Source organism: Lepisma saccharinum, chromosome 23 (genome assembly GCF_977018435.1).
Source record: "Lepisma saccharinum chromosome 23, izLepSacc3.1, whole genome shotgun sequence".
Classification (NCBI taxonomy): Eukaryota; Metazoa; Arthropoda; class Insecta; order Zygentoma; family Lepismatidae; genus Lepisma; species Lepisma saccharinum.
This window is the reverse complement of record NC_139251.1, coordinates 44,108,810-44,125,853: the sequence shown is the minus strand read 5'-3', so window position 1 is coordinate 44,125,853 and position 17,044 is coordinate 44,108,810. Positions and strand designations below refer to the sequence as shown.

At 39.2% G+C, this 17,044-nt stretch overlaps 1 protein-coding gene across 1 annotated transcript in view; it reads right to left on the bottom strand.

Moving 5' to 3' along the window:
- LOC146005330 (dual specificity protein phosphatase MPK-4-like) overlaps positions 1-17,044 on the bottom strand; it is a 79,938-nt gene that overhangs the window by 39,626 nt on the left and 23,268 nt on the right. The window contains exons 2-4 of the mRNA XM_083144499.1: positions 6,312-6,529; positions 4,300-4,431; positions 2,405-2,501 (exon numbers count right to left, since the gene is read on the bottom strand). Coding sequence (XP_083000625.1) covers positions 2,405-2,501; positions 4,300-4,431; positions 6,312-6,498 — 416 coding nt within the window. The 5' untranslated portion in view covers positions 6,499-6,529. The remainder of the gene's footprint in view (positions 1-2,404; positions 2,502-4,299; positions 4,432-6,311; positions 6,530-17,044) is intronic.

Below are 17,044 nucleotides of genomic sequence, written 5' to 3'. Positions count from 1 at the left end.
AAGGTTCAGTATGGAGACAAGTGTTTAAGTAAGGGGAGAGTGTACAAATGGGTGGAAAGATTCAAGAACGGAAAACAAAATGTGAGTGATGAACAGCAGAGTGTGGGAGAACAGTTTGCGTGGGAACTGAGACAGTGAAACAGCAGATCGACCAGCGAATCTGTGCCAACAGGCGAGTCACTGTTCATGAAATTGCCGTGGAATTCAACATGAGTCATGGATCTGAATTCACTATCATCCATTATGACCTTGGCTATAGAAAAGTGTGTAACCGATGGGTACCAAAGCAACTGTCCAGTGTTCATAAGCCTGCGCGGCAGACAATCTCTCAGGAGTACTTGGCCCGTTATGCTCGTGAAGGATATGTTTTCCTTCATCGAATTGTGACAGGAGATGAGTCCCGGGTGCACCATTATGAACCAGAGTGTAAGAGACAATCGATGGAGTGGAAGCACCCAACGTCTCCAGTCAAGAAAAAATTCAAGACACAGGCATCCGCTGGGAAAGTGATGCTAACGAGCTTTTGGGATGTCAATGGCCCTATATTGGTGCACTTCCAGGAGAAGGGTCAAACTGAATAGTGCTTGATACAGTCGTCGGGGACTTCTCTCGAAAGGAGTATTGCTGCTCCACGACAACGCCCACCCTCATACGGCAGTGCATACTATGGATACAATACGTGATCTGAAATTTGAGGTGTTGAAACATCCATCATACAGTCCTGACTTCGTGCCATCGGATTTTCACTTGTTTGGACCTTTGAAAAATTATCTGCGGGGTCAGAAATTTGCAGATGACAACGAGGTGATCGAGGCGGGTGCAAAGATTGTTACATGCCATGCCAAAAAGTTATTTTGTGGAGGGCATCCGCAAGCTTGTGGACAGGTGGACCAAGTGTGTTGAAAAGCAGGGTGACTATGTCGAAAATTAAGGCAAAAACCATTTCTATATGCATCCTTGTAAAAAAGTTATAATACAATTCCTGTTATTTAATTACTGTACCTTGTATATACAGGGTGGGAAATAACCTTTTGCTAGGGGTCTGCAGGAAAATGTAACAACGATTAAGAAATTATGGTAATACCAAATGTTTACTACGACAATTGTGGTTACAAAAACAAAATTAAAAGTTAGTTCACGACAAACCACCTTGCTTCAAGGTAAATGTTAAAACCAAGACCTTCTTCGGCGAAGTGGCATTGACTTTTTCAGCAGTTCTGAATGGCCGGGTGCATCACCGGACCTAAATGCAGCGGAGCACTTTGGGGCTATTCTGAAGGACGCAGTTGAGTCCTTGATGATAGTGGAACGTGGACAGGACAGCTATTCCCGGCCAACACTCCTTGCACATCTGGAACAAGACCTCAGTGACATGGAATGGAATACGGACTTGTTTGCGAATCTTCTGAGCTCCTACCCTGATCGTCTTCGTGCTGTGAGAGAAGCAAACGGCGGACATACTAACTTTTAATTTTGTTTTTGTAACCACAATTGTCGTAGTAAACATTTGGTATTACCATAATTTCTTAATTGTTGTTACTTTTTACTGTGGACCCCTAGCAAAAGGTTATTTCCCACCCTGTATATATATATATATATATATATATATATATATATATATATATATATATAAATCAAATAAGGTAAAAGGAAACACTCACCGGACAGTAGGAAAATTCAAAATTTTCCTCTTCTGTTTCTTCTCACACCGATGCTGCTATAAATTAGCGAAAATTTTGAATTTTCCTACTGTCCGGTGAGTGTTTCCTTTTACCTTATTTGATTTTTACTTAGCCCTTTTGGCCCTCCTTGCTTTTATATATAAAATGGATGTGTGTGTGTATATCTGTATGTTTGTTCTGGCATAACTCTCGAATGCCTGGAGCAATTTCAACCAAACTTGGTACAGACATATCACTTAAAATCTGGAAAGAATTACTGTGGGGGTAAGACACCCCTGGCACCCCTAGGGTGGGGGTGGGAAGGTGATGACGTAAAAATAATTGAATAACGACCGATATTAGTGTGCAATCCATAGCTTTCGGGGTCGCTAAAATGAATAGTGACACTCCCAATGTCGTTCAATTTATTTATTCTTGCTCCTGGAGGTGAAACTAAAAATGTTGTTTATAATCAAGTTTTGAGTTAAATTAATATTATAGCAAATTTGTAAAATATTTTACTTTATAATTTGTATGATGTACTTATACTTTTAAATGCCTATAAATAAAATTAGTTACATTTTACACTATAGTTAGAATTCATTATTTTCCTGTCTAATACAAGATTGGGATAAATAAATACCCGCGCAATGCTGGGTAATCAGTTAGTAATAAACAAACAAACAGGTATGTTTAGTAAACATAATGGTTGAACTTCAAGACAAAAATGTTAACGCACTCACCAATGTACTAGAACCACGCCATTTTCCTGCCCCGATCTGATAAACTCCGCCGTATCCTCGAAGTGAATCAAGAGGTCTTCCCTTGGAGTGTCTGTAACTACAAAGTATGCTTCTTTTACATTGAGCTTACTCTTAACATCAATGTTCTAACTTCAATAAGTTAATACAAAATTTTTAAAAAATAGACTTCAGAAAGGGTTACTTACCCTTTACATTCCTGTGTGTACAGTGGGACTGAGAGGTGCAAAACAGATTGATTTATTTTAAAATTATGGGCACATAGGCGATGGTGCTCATCATGCAATATGGGGATAAGCCCCTTAAGGCGAAGAATGACAATTTCGCACCAGTTGTGCATTTATTTCAATATCGTCACGATGGGCACTGCTACTAATAATATGAAATCGAAAATAAAAGATTCCCGGATAACAACATTGTCATCTTCACCTCAGCCACGATGCTATTTAAAAGTATCTGGGGAGGTAACATGAGGTGTGGCGATGCAGCCAATATAACAATATCATGTCACGTGCAAAATGTATACTCATGGCAAAAGTTGGTGTATGTGGGCCGGAGCCAATGATGGAATCATAGTGGGCCAGGGTGCAGGTGCCACAGTTCACAGCCAAACAAGTGCACGAGAGAGTCAGATCGGACTCCGAAAAAGCTAAGTTGGCAACAGTGCTCCCCAACTGCTGTAGAGAGAAGGACCTCAGGGAAATTGTTCTTCATCTCTTTAACTAAAAGAAAATGGAAGACAGGGCCCTAACAAAAATTGAAAACTTCCTCAATCAATTTCTAGAACTAATACAGTTGTACACTATTGCCAATAACGCAGTTACACTGCTTCTGAGGATAAAATATTCATACCATAGTTAAAAGACGGGGCTGTAAAGGGGAACTCGGCACACATAAGGACAAACAGCATGACCCCCATAAAGGATTATACTGGTTGCAAAGTCCAGATGCTAAAGCCTTTGGCTTGCAAGAAGCAGTTACTGAGGTATACTACAGGCAAGTGAGGTTCACTTTTGGAAAACAACAGAATCCACAAGTGTGCACTCATAAGAATCTTGTAATGTCTAGAGTGATAAAAAGTATGGTACTGCTATTGTTGTTATCCTTCTGCTATTGCCTTTTTGCAACAATGAGGACCATCTGTAGCTCCTCGAGAAAGTGAAATATTTTACATGATTTGTTGAATTGAGTTGAATCCACTTTCTGCAGAGTAAGGCTCATCGGGACTGAACCTACAGTTTAACGTGGATCCGAACCACTATGTGCCTCCACCAGGACTGGATCCTTTGATTATAGTGGAACCACAAGTTGTTTTTTTCCCCTTGTGGTCGCTCTATACAACGTTTTCAGGTTTTTTTAGCTCACAGAAATGTGTAATTGTGAAGTTAAGTTAGCATGAAGTCCAACAGCCCAAAAACTTTGTGCAAGTGAATATAGCACCCACGACATTCCACAACAGCAGCTAAAATTTTACGTCGTTAGGTTAGGAATATTAGGTTTGGAACTGATAGCACTTTCCAAAGTGTTCTTTCACTATTTTAGTGTGCATACAAATGGATTTTACTAATAAAGAGTAGCGTAAGTACTTCAAGATGGCAAGTTTTTACCCACGCGGGCCACACTTTGGGATCAGATATCTCCATTATTGGTGTTTTCTCCACACTGGAACCAATTCTTTTCCATAAAACATCGAAATCTGTCGATTAAAAAAAATCGACGTAATTCTTGAGGGGGTGCAGTGGGTCAACGGCTCCCAATGAGGATGGATATGGATTAGATTAAATACAAAAATAATAGTCACCAAGGCAATGATAGTTGAAAGGGACATTGTATTTAGTACTGAAATTTTTTTCTGACTGGAGCTCCAAGGCACTTACCTTGAACAAACTTCGTGCTTATACCAGAATTCATGGTAACCTTCCGTGGTAGAGGGCAGGAATCAACAGTAAGGATGTGGTTAATATGATGCTGCTCCAATGCAACCAAATCAGTAGCAGCGGTCAAATTACCTACAATAGACAAGAAGTTTTAAAAACGTCTCAATGTTCGAGCAACAATTGTGTATTGCATGTTTTCCACAACAGTGTTCTTCTGCCATTGCACAGCTATCTGGAATGTGAAAATTACTTAATTTCTTGCGTATGTGGTCACTTCTCAAATTGACAAAAAAATATTGAATTAAGAAATACATACATCATACTTCTGTACTTCGTTGGTTGCTTGCTGTAGAAACTAATGGAATAAATGATATTCAGTTTATTTCTATGGCTATTCAGGCTCCACATCATGAGGTGGAGGATATGGAAAGTAAGGTTCTTACATGAGTACAGCATCAGACCACTTTTGCTTGTTCAAACTCGTTCGAACCTCCCACGCTCAAAAGTACCGCACTCGTAGTGGAATGATTGGCACCGTCCCGTATTTCAGTGTCTCATAAGCAGCACTGTCATCCTAAAGCCCATACATGGAAGGAAACCACTCTCTGCAATTACAATTCTAAATAATAATTTTGTATATTATGTAAGACTCAAATAGAGCACATATGAAAGTATGCAATATCTACAGACCGACAGACCTGCCTAAGCAATCAAATATCGTATCACAGTGGAAGAAGTACGTGTACTTCATTGTTCACTTACCAAAGAGGATAATCATATTCTGCGAAATAATAAAATGCAGTTATAACATTCAATCGAACATCACTGAGTAACAGAATTGAGCCTACGAGACACCTGTGATTTTATTACAAATCCTCTGCTCTAACCAACTACTTCACGGCGCCCCACAGAACTCTGCACTAATTTTTGCTCTATTTATGCTACTATTTCTAATTTTTGAGGAGAGGGGACCTTATGTGCTTCAATTCTATACTGGGTTCGCTTCTAGGGTTTTGGACCATTGCTATGAAGGCTGCTTCTTTGATTTTTCTTACTTTCCAAATTGGTTCTTTGTGTGGTACTGTTACTGAACTCCATGTGATTCACTCCATGCATGTTCGGCTATTAATGACTCATCTGATTTGTCTTTGCGTGTGTACTGCTTGTATTCATCAATCCTTTTCAGTAGAGGGCATCCTGATTCTCCAATGTAAGTTTGCCCGCTTTCACATGCTATGTTGTACATGCAGTTATTGCTAGCTTGTGTTTGAGTTTGTCCATTCATCCATTTAATCTTATCAACATTCCTCCTACTCTTCACGATTACCAAAAAGTGGCAGAAAATCAAAGTAAAATAAATCAACCCTTTGGTGACGAGATCGGAAGTCGATAACGTAGCAAGACACCGAACTGAGATTATAATAAATCTGTTAAGAAGTCCCTGCGTTCAAACTGTCCCATCCACTCCATCACAGAGTTCTGTGGCGTATTGCCCTATTTCCTCATGGATCTCCTTCGGAGCCTTGCCTTGGGGGAACAAAAACTTCATCACAGCCCTGAATTTTGTGTCCATAAATCTTGTCTTCTGAGCAGACATGCTCACTTCTTAGTTATTTAAAAAGGAAAGGCGTTCGATTAATGCTCTGACTTTTCGTACTTGAATATGTACTTTCAAGGCATAATATGACTTTCCTTCAAATCGTTTGGGAACAAGGTCAGGCCACAAACTTTGCAGCACCCCCTTGTAAATGATCACTCTGCTCAAAGAAAGACAGCCTTTCTGGGTAAGCATCCCTTCAATGCTTAACACAACTCTTACATAAACGCTGATCAATCAGCGAACAAAACATGCTAAAGCCATAAAAATAAATAATGTCACTCCACTCAACAAGCAAAAATCTAGGTCACTGAACATTTAATGTGCCCCTAAAGTATTGTATTCTCACAAATACTTCACAAACTTTTGTCTACCTTTTATGGAGATTACTACATGAACAGTTTCAACAACTTACCAAGAAATAAACCAGGTTCAATGCAATCTAAATTTGTGGGTCCAGCATCAAAGTCTTCACGGTCAAGAACACTTGAAGCTTTCTTCTTCTTCTTCTTTTTGGAACCTGTTGATTTTGATGCATCCGGTTCTTTCTTTGAACTTCCAGAATTCCCAGCTTCATCTTGAGCTTTATTAGGTTGAGACATCTATTATGCGATAAAAGCTAATATTCAACCCCTAGAAAAAAAAAGTGTATGAAAACTATTACTAAATTTGAAAAATAAGCACTAAAGACTTTTATTCACTAAGACTTGCAATGCATGTGTGCGTATTCTTGCAAAAGTTAATAAAATGCAATTTGAGGAGAAACATGAACATTTGAAAATGGCTGCGACTATTTTTACCAGATGGTGAGAATAGCATGTAGGCCTATTTTCACCAGGTTCCGAGAACAGCATATGTGGCTTTTTTCGCTAGCAATAGTAATTACCTGAATCATACCATAACATTGTTTTTTATCTTATTTTATTACATTCATTGGTAGTGTTGCTGAACTTACTGCTAAGAAGTTATTTACAATTAAAATGGGGTACCTGGAGGAAACTGCTGATCACATCACCCCCACTTTTGACTGTGACCAAGAAAGTATGGGGCCCTAACTCTGCACACCCCTATATTCATAACATGGTGCAAAGCACAGGGGCATTCTACTACTTTCAACAGGTAGTGAGAATAGCAGAAAGTGCTGAAGACCAGAAATTAGATGATCAGGTGTTGGGAAGAACTTACATAGGTAATTTTAATGCTAATAGCCCTAAACACAGGGGGTGTAACTAGGCAGGGGCAGCCAGGGTGGTTGCCCCCAGGTAAAGGCCCAGAAGACTAATGCATTTTATCTTTTTGTTAGACTGGGCAGGCAGATTTTAGTGATGTGCGAGGTCCAAGGCTTTTGGTTTCATATAGACACACGGCTACAGTAATTATGCCACGATTCCCCACTATGCTAAGCAAAGAATGATAGCGAGGTAAAATTATGCAAAGTTGAGCACAATTAAGCTACAATCGCAATGCTGGCTGGAAAATCAGTGCATGTACAAAAAAGAACCCAACATCTTGCACATCAAGTCCCTAGAATACGCACGATCTTTCTCGGAGGGGCTGCAATTGTAAAGATGGGATATTACATGGCTGCGTTGCAGAGAAGGTGGCAGGATACACCATAAAATATTTCATAGTTATGACTTTTAACTTTTTTGCTTTCTAATGTTCAAAGATAAAAATGGTAATCAGGTTTCACTTTAAGGGGAGTTGCATTTAGCACTTCATCAGCTTCTCTCTGCGTATGTCAATGCTTCAAGCTTATTGCTAGTTATAATTTATTTTGATTCTTTATCATACTATAGAAGGTAACCAGAAAACTGTATTTTTCCAACTCCATAAAATGCAGAAAAAAGGGCAAGAATTTACAATACCGGACCATTCCCAGATTTCGTTCATATTTCACATTCTCAATGATTTTGGGCTCCTAATTACGAACAGGGAGTCGTAACGTAACGAAATGGAACGGTATTTTCAATTACGGTTTCCGTTACGTTACAACCAGAAACAGAATAACTTCTTTCGTGAACAGAAACGTTACCTCAGGTATATGAACATTACGTTACAGGTGTGCATAACGGTACCGAACCATAACTGATCTTTAAAGAAGTAGGTCTTCACGTGACACTTTAACGTTACATCCATTGCCGGCAACCAGTAACGTTACAGGGTAAGAAAGAGGTTCGTCACATATTGACTAGTAACTTTAGTGTGTGTGGAAAGTGCTAGTAACGTTACAATTAACCAGTAACTTAATTGAGGTCACTACTGAAAAAACGTTACACTCCTTTTTTCAAAGCAACAACGTTATTTATAGCTGGTATCATACAGACGTTCCGATGTGCAATACCGTGTCCGATGCCGTGTTCCGGAGAGAATAACATAGGTCTCTCGTATAATTGTGCTCGTTACTTTTGTAACGTTACAGTTCTTTTCCTCCACAAAAGTCTGTTTCGAAAAAGTGATACACATATCCGTTACGAATAGCAAATACCGTTATCGAAGGCATTTTCGAAGAAGTCTCATAATTGTTTGATTTTGATTTGCTTTATTTGACTTCGCTTTTTTTTTGCCACTTTTGGCTAATTCTCGAAGATGGAGATTGGTGATAACAATATGAAATTGATGAATGCACACTCACAAACATCCACGCCCAGGCCGGGATTCGGACCCGGGACCCGTAGCATTCTCATAATTGTGATCGGCAGCATAGTAACATTACAATATTTTGACACCTTGAAAGTCATTAAGTTATAATACGTATTTTCGTTTTGGATGTCAGTGAAAACATTAAATTGTAAAACAAAACGTTTCATTCGGCGTGACAGAATTCTGGTTATCGGAATTTACTGACTAACTATGTATTTATCACAAATATATTTCTTTTCTGCATACTTAATCACTTTACGTGAATTTGTTCTAATTTGAATATCTATGCAAGATGAATTTTAACATGTGCGTTCACTTTATACAATAGGAAAACAAACGTTTGTTGAAGGAAAACGTTTCTATCTATCTATCTATCTCTCGCTCTCGGTTTACATGTGTTACATCAATTAAAAAAAAATACATTATGTTTTTCGATGAGAATGATTCGTTCTTAGATTAAAATGCTGAAGGACGAAACATAAAGGACCAACCATGGTCGAGCCAAAAAGTCATCCGTGCCACGCGTTCGTCCACATAAGCGAGAGGCAAGCTTTTTCCTATCGGAAGACGAAAAATAATTGCTTGCTGCGCGACCTTGAGAAGGCGAACCGAACTGATAGCAGCAGCACCACGCAAATCGGAAAATCTGAAACTTTGTACACGTGACCTTCGATCACGAAGCATCCGAGTAGACAACGCCCTGAGGCGATATGAAAGGCACTTTTAGCCAGTGGCGGCCGGCGGGTACTGTCAACGTGATCAAGAAATCGAAGAAAAAAAACCTCCGCAATGCCTTGGCCCCCCTCCTTGAGGTTGCCCCACTGGCCAAGATGTATATCCTTGTTTGGTAACGTGGAAAACAGTGTGTTTAAGTAATAACACACTAATACGATTCATCTTCACTCACTAACCTATCTTTAAACACTACAGGACACTTCACTAAAAACACAATTACAAGAGGAAGGGAAAGCAAATCTTCTCACCTTCTCCTCCCCCATGCACACGTATTCCAACTGGACGTTGAAAATATTCTACATTTGATGTAAAAAGAAATTGTCGAAATGCCAAAGGAATTTTTACTTTTATATTTTTAAAAAGTCTGGATGGCCCTCTAGGCGCATCTATCTATTATCAAAATGTTCATTTAACTTCGGAAAAATACTAGGTTCGTTTCTCCAAATGTTGGCAGAAAAGTAGATAGTACCTTTTTCACGAATTACTTCCCCAACGGGTCGTACAAATCCGTCGTATTTAGCGACTTATCTCTGAAGATGGCAACGGTGTCAACACTGAGAAAGTTCCCTCGCTGTGCTAAACGGGCACGGCTGGTGTCTTATGGGCTAACCCCATTGGCTAACACCACCCCCTGCCACCTTCTTCCCGGCTTATGGTGCAAAGGTTACTCGCTGAGACTTTACCAACCCTCTGCACGCGTTTCAACTTGGTTAGGCCAGCTCTTGGGTGGCGCCGACCGCTGCCTCGCCGAGGATACGAAACAGCTGGCGATGCAGTGAGGAGGTTGGGGCGGTTCATATCTAGTCTGTGGTTGGGGCGGTCGTCACGTCAGCTTGACCGATTGAAAGATTCGAATCTCATTGTCTGTAAACTATCAATGTATTAATTTAACAATACTTGGGCTAGGGGCTAGGTATGCATTTCTTCTGAGGGTAGTGCCATGGCACGGCGGCTCTCCCCCTTGAGCCGCCGCTGCTTTTAGCAAGTAGAAAATACGTATAAAGGATGGAATTTGTGTACGAAACAAATGAAACCGCGTTTGCGCAACTGGTCTGTAGCTAGACAGGGCCTTTGGACTCTGAAGTAGGCAACAATTGTATGGAGAGTGATTCTCAAAACTAAGCGAATAAAAGGACAGTACACGTATTTTACAAGGGCCCTCATCTGCTTACAATTTTGAAAATTACTTTCAGTAATTCGTGCCTTTTTGGACAGGAGATGAATTAAACTTTTTGGTGTAGAAACAGACAGAGCGCCTACCACGTTTGAAAGAAGAGCATAGGCAGACATTAAAGTAATTTTCAAGAATGTAAGAACGACAGTCGACATGGACATTGAGCAACGTGTGACTGAGAAATACAATCGGAACAAAGGACAAGATTCTTCAAGAAACAGTAATTTTATAAAACTTCCTATCATTAACTAAGTTCATCCTTTTATCCTCTTTTGTTTCTTCTACTTTTGTATTGTTCTTGTATCGCTTTTCTGCCACTTGTAGATAATCGCGACTATGAACATTAATGATGATCATATTAAATCTATGAAGGGATGGTTACCAAAGAAAACGCTCATGCCCAGGTGTCTACTCGAACTTGAAATGTTTGGTAGAGAGTTTATGAGTGGATCACTCAACGACTTCGGCTTCGAGGATACTGTTTCAGTTGCAACATGCAGTATAATTACGTTTCTACTACTCTCAATTGACCCAAGCATGTGGTATGTGTCCTTCATTTTACTTAAAAAGCCCCCTTGATACATGAGATACTGCAAATAATTTCAGGCATGCCGTCGAATTCACATTGCCTGGCACTTTTTTTAAACTAAGTAATGAAGTGACGTGTATATTCATATTACGACTAGCTCGAACTAAAAACTCTTGTGGAATACTGTGTATATGTTATCCTTGTTGAAGTGAGGAACTTCATATTTTGCTAAGAAAATATGTATGAAAAAATATGTTTGTAGCTACTAGCAGAATTCAAATTATTATGATGGAATTTCAACTTGCGTATACTCTTCATATAACGTGGTATATAGTTATCGCAGACGAGGTCTTGTTTCGCAGTCAATTTATTTTTAGTTGAGGAACTCGAGAGTAAGTTGCAAATATTTAATGACCCACGTTGTGGTGTGCTGTTCGATTAAGCAGAATTGGAGTGAGAGAAATCATTCAACACGTCAATTTGTAACTGTGAATGCAAGTTTTCTTTGATTTAGCGGGAAATCAGTCTGCTATTGTTGTAAGTAATAAATGGAAACATATACATTTTCTGCTCGAGTAGGAATCCACAGGCGTTATCCAATCAATCAGTTTCTGTGTTTGAAACTTCTGTCTAGGAAAGCTACATAAAATTTGCTTTTAATAACAGCAGCTTCAAAATAACCTATCCATTCTTGTCATGCCAAGTAATGTTTGATTTTGATTTGTTATATTTAACTTTGGTTTTCTGCCACTTTTGGCTAATCGCGAAGACGAGGATGGGTGATGAAATTACAAAATTGACGAAAGGACATCACAAAGAAAAATGAAAATGATGCATAGGCTGGGATACGAACTCGGGACCTGTGGCGTCGTATTGCGATGTGCTAACCGCTCCGCCACGGAGGTCTGCAAAGTTGTATTTGACCATTGTACATTGTTAATGAAATAAAAACATTACATATACAGTGGCTCACATTAGTAACCGAAACGTAGCATTTTGTTTCATTTCTTCACAATATTTCACAATTAACAACATGTACATAAATATAATCCATTGTGAAATATTTATACGCATTTATTAAAGCTATATTCCCTGTTACGTTTTTCTTTTTTTTTTTTAATTTTGGGTGTTTCAGCACTTAGGCTATTTTGCACCCGCCACGTTATACTGGGTCCAGCCCCTTACCACAACAAATAACATAACTGTAAGGTCGCATAACTGAAATATGAAAATATTCTGACTTAGGTTAAAAGCTGAGGCTGTAAAGGGGCACTCAGCACACATGACAAAAAGCAGAACATACAGAATTATACTGGCCAGTCGCCAGAGACTTGTTAGTCAGCAAAAGGCAGCCCAGGGTGTACTACGTGGAACTGATTTTGACGATTGGGTGTATGTACTGCGTGGAAGGTCACCCCTTACACCCCTGTTACGTTTTCAAATCTGAAATTAGTTATTTATATTTGGGTGTGAAAAAAAAGATCACTTTAATATTCAGACAAATCTTGAAAGCCTTCTGTTACTGTTACATAGTTTTTTACCGGTCAACTACAATGCGGGGAAAGAACAATTCATGCTACTTCCTGACTACATCTGTTATGAGTAACTGCATTGATCCCTGACTGAAGTACGAGAAAAATGGGTAACAAAACAAAAAAACAACATTTGACGAACGACAGCTATTTATATTTGCCGTATCTAACCAAAGGGTGTCGGTACGTGCAAGGAAATTGAAAATGTTAAGTACATGTAAGCGTACCGTGGGTAACGCAATAAAACGTAATGAAAAGCAAAATGAGGTAAATTCCGTATCTCAGAAAATTCAACCAAGATAAATGGGAGAAAGAAATGAAGGAGCTTCGGTATGAAAAATCAAGACCCTTTCCTCACCCCCACCCCCTTCTCAAACCAAGGGCTCTGAAAGCAGCTGTGCAACTTGGAGCAGACATTGGGACTGCTTTACAGACGGGATAAAATGAAATGTACTTCCGTTTTCCTACCAACTCAGAAGCGAGTTGGAAACTCTTCATTGCTCCTGTATAGATAAGAAAGTGGGGGAGGGCAGTAGCAGACAAGGCCACCACGGAAACTTGTTTCCAGCAAGCTTTATGTTGGAGTCTTGGCAGTTTGTGGAAGGATTTTGTGTTCTGCCTTCCCCCCCTCCTCTCTCTCTTTGGATTGAAAAACAGGGTGCGACGATTATGCAATGAAATACGGTAATATATAACGATAAAGCTTTATTTGATTGAAGATGATGATAATAATAATAATAATAATAATAATAACCCGTGACGCAACGGTCCGTGAGGGCCACGTCCTACCTACCGACTGCCGGCTTCACTTCCACCTGCCGAGGTTGGAATTATGGGGTGACGCGTGGTTAACAAGACAAGTCTTCAGCTAATCTGTGGTCTTCAGTCTTTGCAGGTTTCCATGGCCGCGTCACGCTACTAATTTGTAGCTCCTCAATTTCCTCACGACGGTGGATGGCCACCAACCCCATACACAGGCCGAAATCTCAGAACCAGGGGTTCCGGGTTCGAATCCTGGCCTGGCCATGAATGTTTGATCTTTGCAAATTAGCCAAAAGTGGCACAAAAAGCGAAGTATAATAAAAGAAAATCAATCAATAAATTGTTTATTGTTGGTTGACGTGAATTGTTAATATGCCTAAACTATTAAAATACTCTAATATCAGGTTTTCTGTTGCAAATTATTATTTGAATTTTGAGGGCATCCATGACGAAGTGCTTTGCATACTGCTCTATGAAACCGGAGACCCTATGATCGATTGATTGATTGATTTGCTTTATTTTAATTCGCTTCTTGTGCCACTTTTGGCTAAACGCGACGATGAGGATGGTCGATGAAATGATGAAATTAATGAAGGGACACTCACAATGAACACCGAATGAACACAATGCCAAAGCCGGTGTTTAAGCAAGCTGTGCTAACCACTCTACCACGGAGGCCGGAATCCTTCTTAATGTATAGGAGAAATCGTTCTTTGACATCGAACTAAGAACAGTTAATATGCGTCACCTCGGAGTTATTATATTTTAAATTTCGAACAATCAATTGAGATTTATTCTTCACCATTATTTTGTCCACATCAAAACTTCCACACAATAAGATCAATTACACTAAGGACAACAGCATTAGAGTCTATGCTTTAAGGAATGATTAAGCACACAACGATGACGGAAAATAATTCACATGATTAAAGTGATGCATTACATCAGTGAAACATAAATTTTCGGTCATGAAGAAAGATTGAAAAACGCAGGGACACAATAATCGATGTGTTTATTTATTTTATTTCGCTTTTCTTCCACTTTTGGGTAATCACAAAGATAAGTATGAAAGGTGTGTTAAGATGAAATTTGTGAAAGGACAACTACAAACGTAAATGGATAGGACACAGTCCAAACCCCACAGACCATTATACTGACCTTATGTCATGACGCCAGATCCTCGTTAGTGTGCAAAATGCACTCCATGGTCACAATGACGTAAGCATTCGTAGAATTGATTTGTATATCATTCTTTCTTTTTTTCAGAAAAACGCGAGCTAAACTATTGCGCGTTCTGTGATATGTTCATTACTTCTCAGGAACACTCGCGGCCTTCAACCAGTTTTATCCTTAAACAAAATTGCGGGTTAGGATGTTAACAGATACTTCAAAGACAATATCCAAAAAATTACTTGTCACATACGCAGAATGTAAAACATTTTTATTTTCTCGTTTCTTCTACATCCTTGGGGAGTAAAGACGGCTGGAGCGTGGTGCTGGTCATATGACCTCCAAAATGTCCGAACTCGAGAATATGCGACACCCTACTGCCACAAACCCTTAAATGTGCCTTCATGGCACGGTTCTATACGCACGACGAACTTTACCTTACCTTTACTACTACTAAGTACTCATGCCCGGAATTTTTGTATTTTTGATCCCTCATTATGTCTCCATTGCTAACCTGTTTCATTTCCAGTCATGACAGCAATTAGTCGATGCAATAAAAATACGTCAAACTTAAAATGAAACAGGTGTCGGCGCGCGCACACACACACACACACACACAAACACAAACTCAAGGAGAGAGAGAAAGGCGGGGTTGGGGTGGGGGAGGAACACAAAATCCTTCCACAAACTGCCAAGACTCCAACAAGACGCTTTGCCGGAAACAAGTTTGCGTGCTGGCCTTGTTTGCTATTGCCCTCCCCCACTTTCTTATCTATACAGGAGCAATGAAGAGTTTCCAACTCGCTTCTGAGTTGGTAGGAAAACGGAAGTACATTTCATTTGATCCCGTCTGTACATCCGAAATGGTAATCTGGCGGTTAAGAAAGCAACGATGAGTATGAGCGACGAAATGGTGAAACTGATGAAGGGACAATCACAAAGAACACTCCTGCACAGGTCGGGATTCGAAACCGGAACCCCTGGCGTCGTAGCGTGCTGTGCCACTCTACCACGTAATATTTTTTATGTACTCATTTTTAGCTACTTCCTTTGTTCCTTATTTTATTAAGTGTATCCGAATATTAATGTTGCTGCTATGTAAAGTCCAACGTTCATAATTTAATATCTGACTAAATTGTATTTTTTCAAAATTGTTCCACTTTGTATCACACATCTACGATACCGAAGATATTTTTTTAAAAAAAATTCTAACGTTCCTTCATTTAAAATGTGTCTGACATGCCTTAAAATGAAAACGTCTTATCTGGCCAAATATTCGAGAGTCTACCTATTTAGCGAAGCGTTTTTCTGTTGTTTGCGACGTGAACAACGTAACGTCTCGAAGGTAGTGAAGTATAAAGACATTTGTAGACATGTGAGCACTTTTGTTATCATATTCACTGATTGTAAATGTCAAATGATGGGGAATTGCAGAATTACGCCTGTTTATTTGATGGAATTCTAAGTGAAAAAGAAGAGAGGAAATGGAGATATTAATACTAACATTTATTGAACGTTTTATCCTGGATGCGAACCCGGCTTCTTAAAGGTAAGTGATCTCACTTTGTATTTGTTGAATATGTATTTAGTGTACACATTTGTGCCTAATAAAGAAGTCCAAGAAAAATGTATTTTTTAGCTAATACGTTTTAGAATTATTATTTTTTTAAGTATTTGTAGGTGTGTTTTACAACAAAAGAGCATTTCGGTATCAAAGCAGAGGGACACAAGAAAGAAAATGCAAGGGCATTAAATGAAAACTCCTTAACTTCATTAGGGGTAACATCTGAAATAAATAAATCAATAAATAAATCTAAGCGTACATATGGTGAGACATGAATCCATAGGGACAAAAGTATATTTTTGGTGAAATGGATTAGAATCACTGCGTGCACCCTAGAAAGTTTGATAAAACACCTCAAGTGTTTTTCTTAAGAGAAGTGTAATACTACCAAATAGGACCTCTGGCAAGAAATCGCTAATAGGCGGTGTGTGCCAAACAAAGAAGACGACGACAACCTATCTCCAGTTCTCAAGGGCATTTAGTGGAATGAGTGATTATAAAGTTTTATTTTGGATTTGTTCAGTAATATGGTGCAGGCGATAATCGTTCAGGTGTGTATATGTATATGATTAATTGAATTAGGTTATTTTACTTACCTTTTTGTCATTTTAGTATATATATATACTAAAGCAAGATATATATATATATATATATATATATATATATCTTGCTTTAACCCACGGAAATAACTATTTCTGCTTCTGCATTTTTCAGCAGTGTACAAATACGCCACAAGCTGCTTCTACATGGAGCCAATCAGATTCGCAGTGTTCGATTTAAGGGAGGGGTAGGAGGTTAGAACTACATTTTACAGCGGAGGTAGATGAAGAAATTGGGATCCTTAAAACTAGCGTGAATGGGAATCTCGGTCTTTTACGATTGGTTACAATGGAAGGAGAAGGTTCTTCGCTATCCAAGGGAAGAAAGAGAAAAAATCCCGTTCGCATGTTTTTCTCCTTTGATGACATACGACGAGAATCTCACTGTCTTATTCCGGGCTGCGGAAAGAAAGTTGCGGTAAGTGCAATCTTCGGGCAGG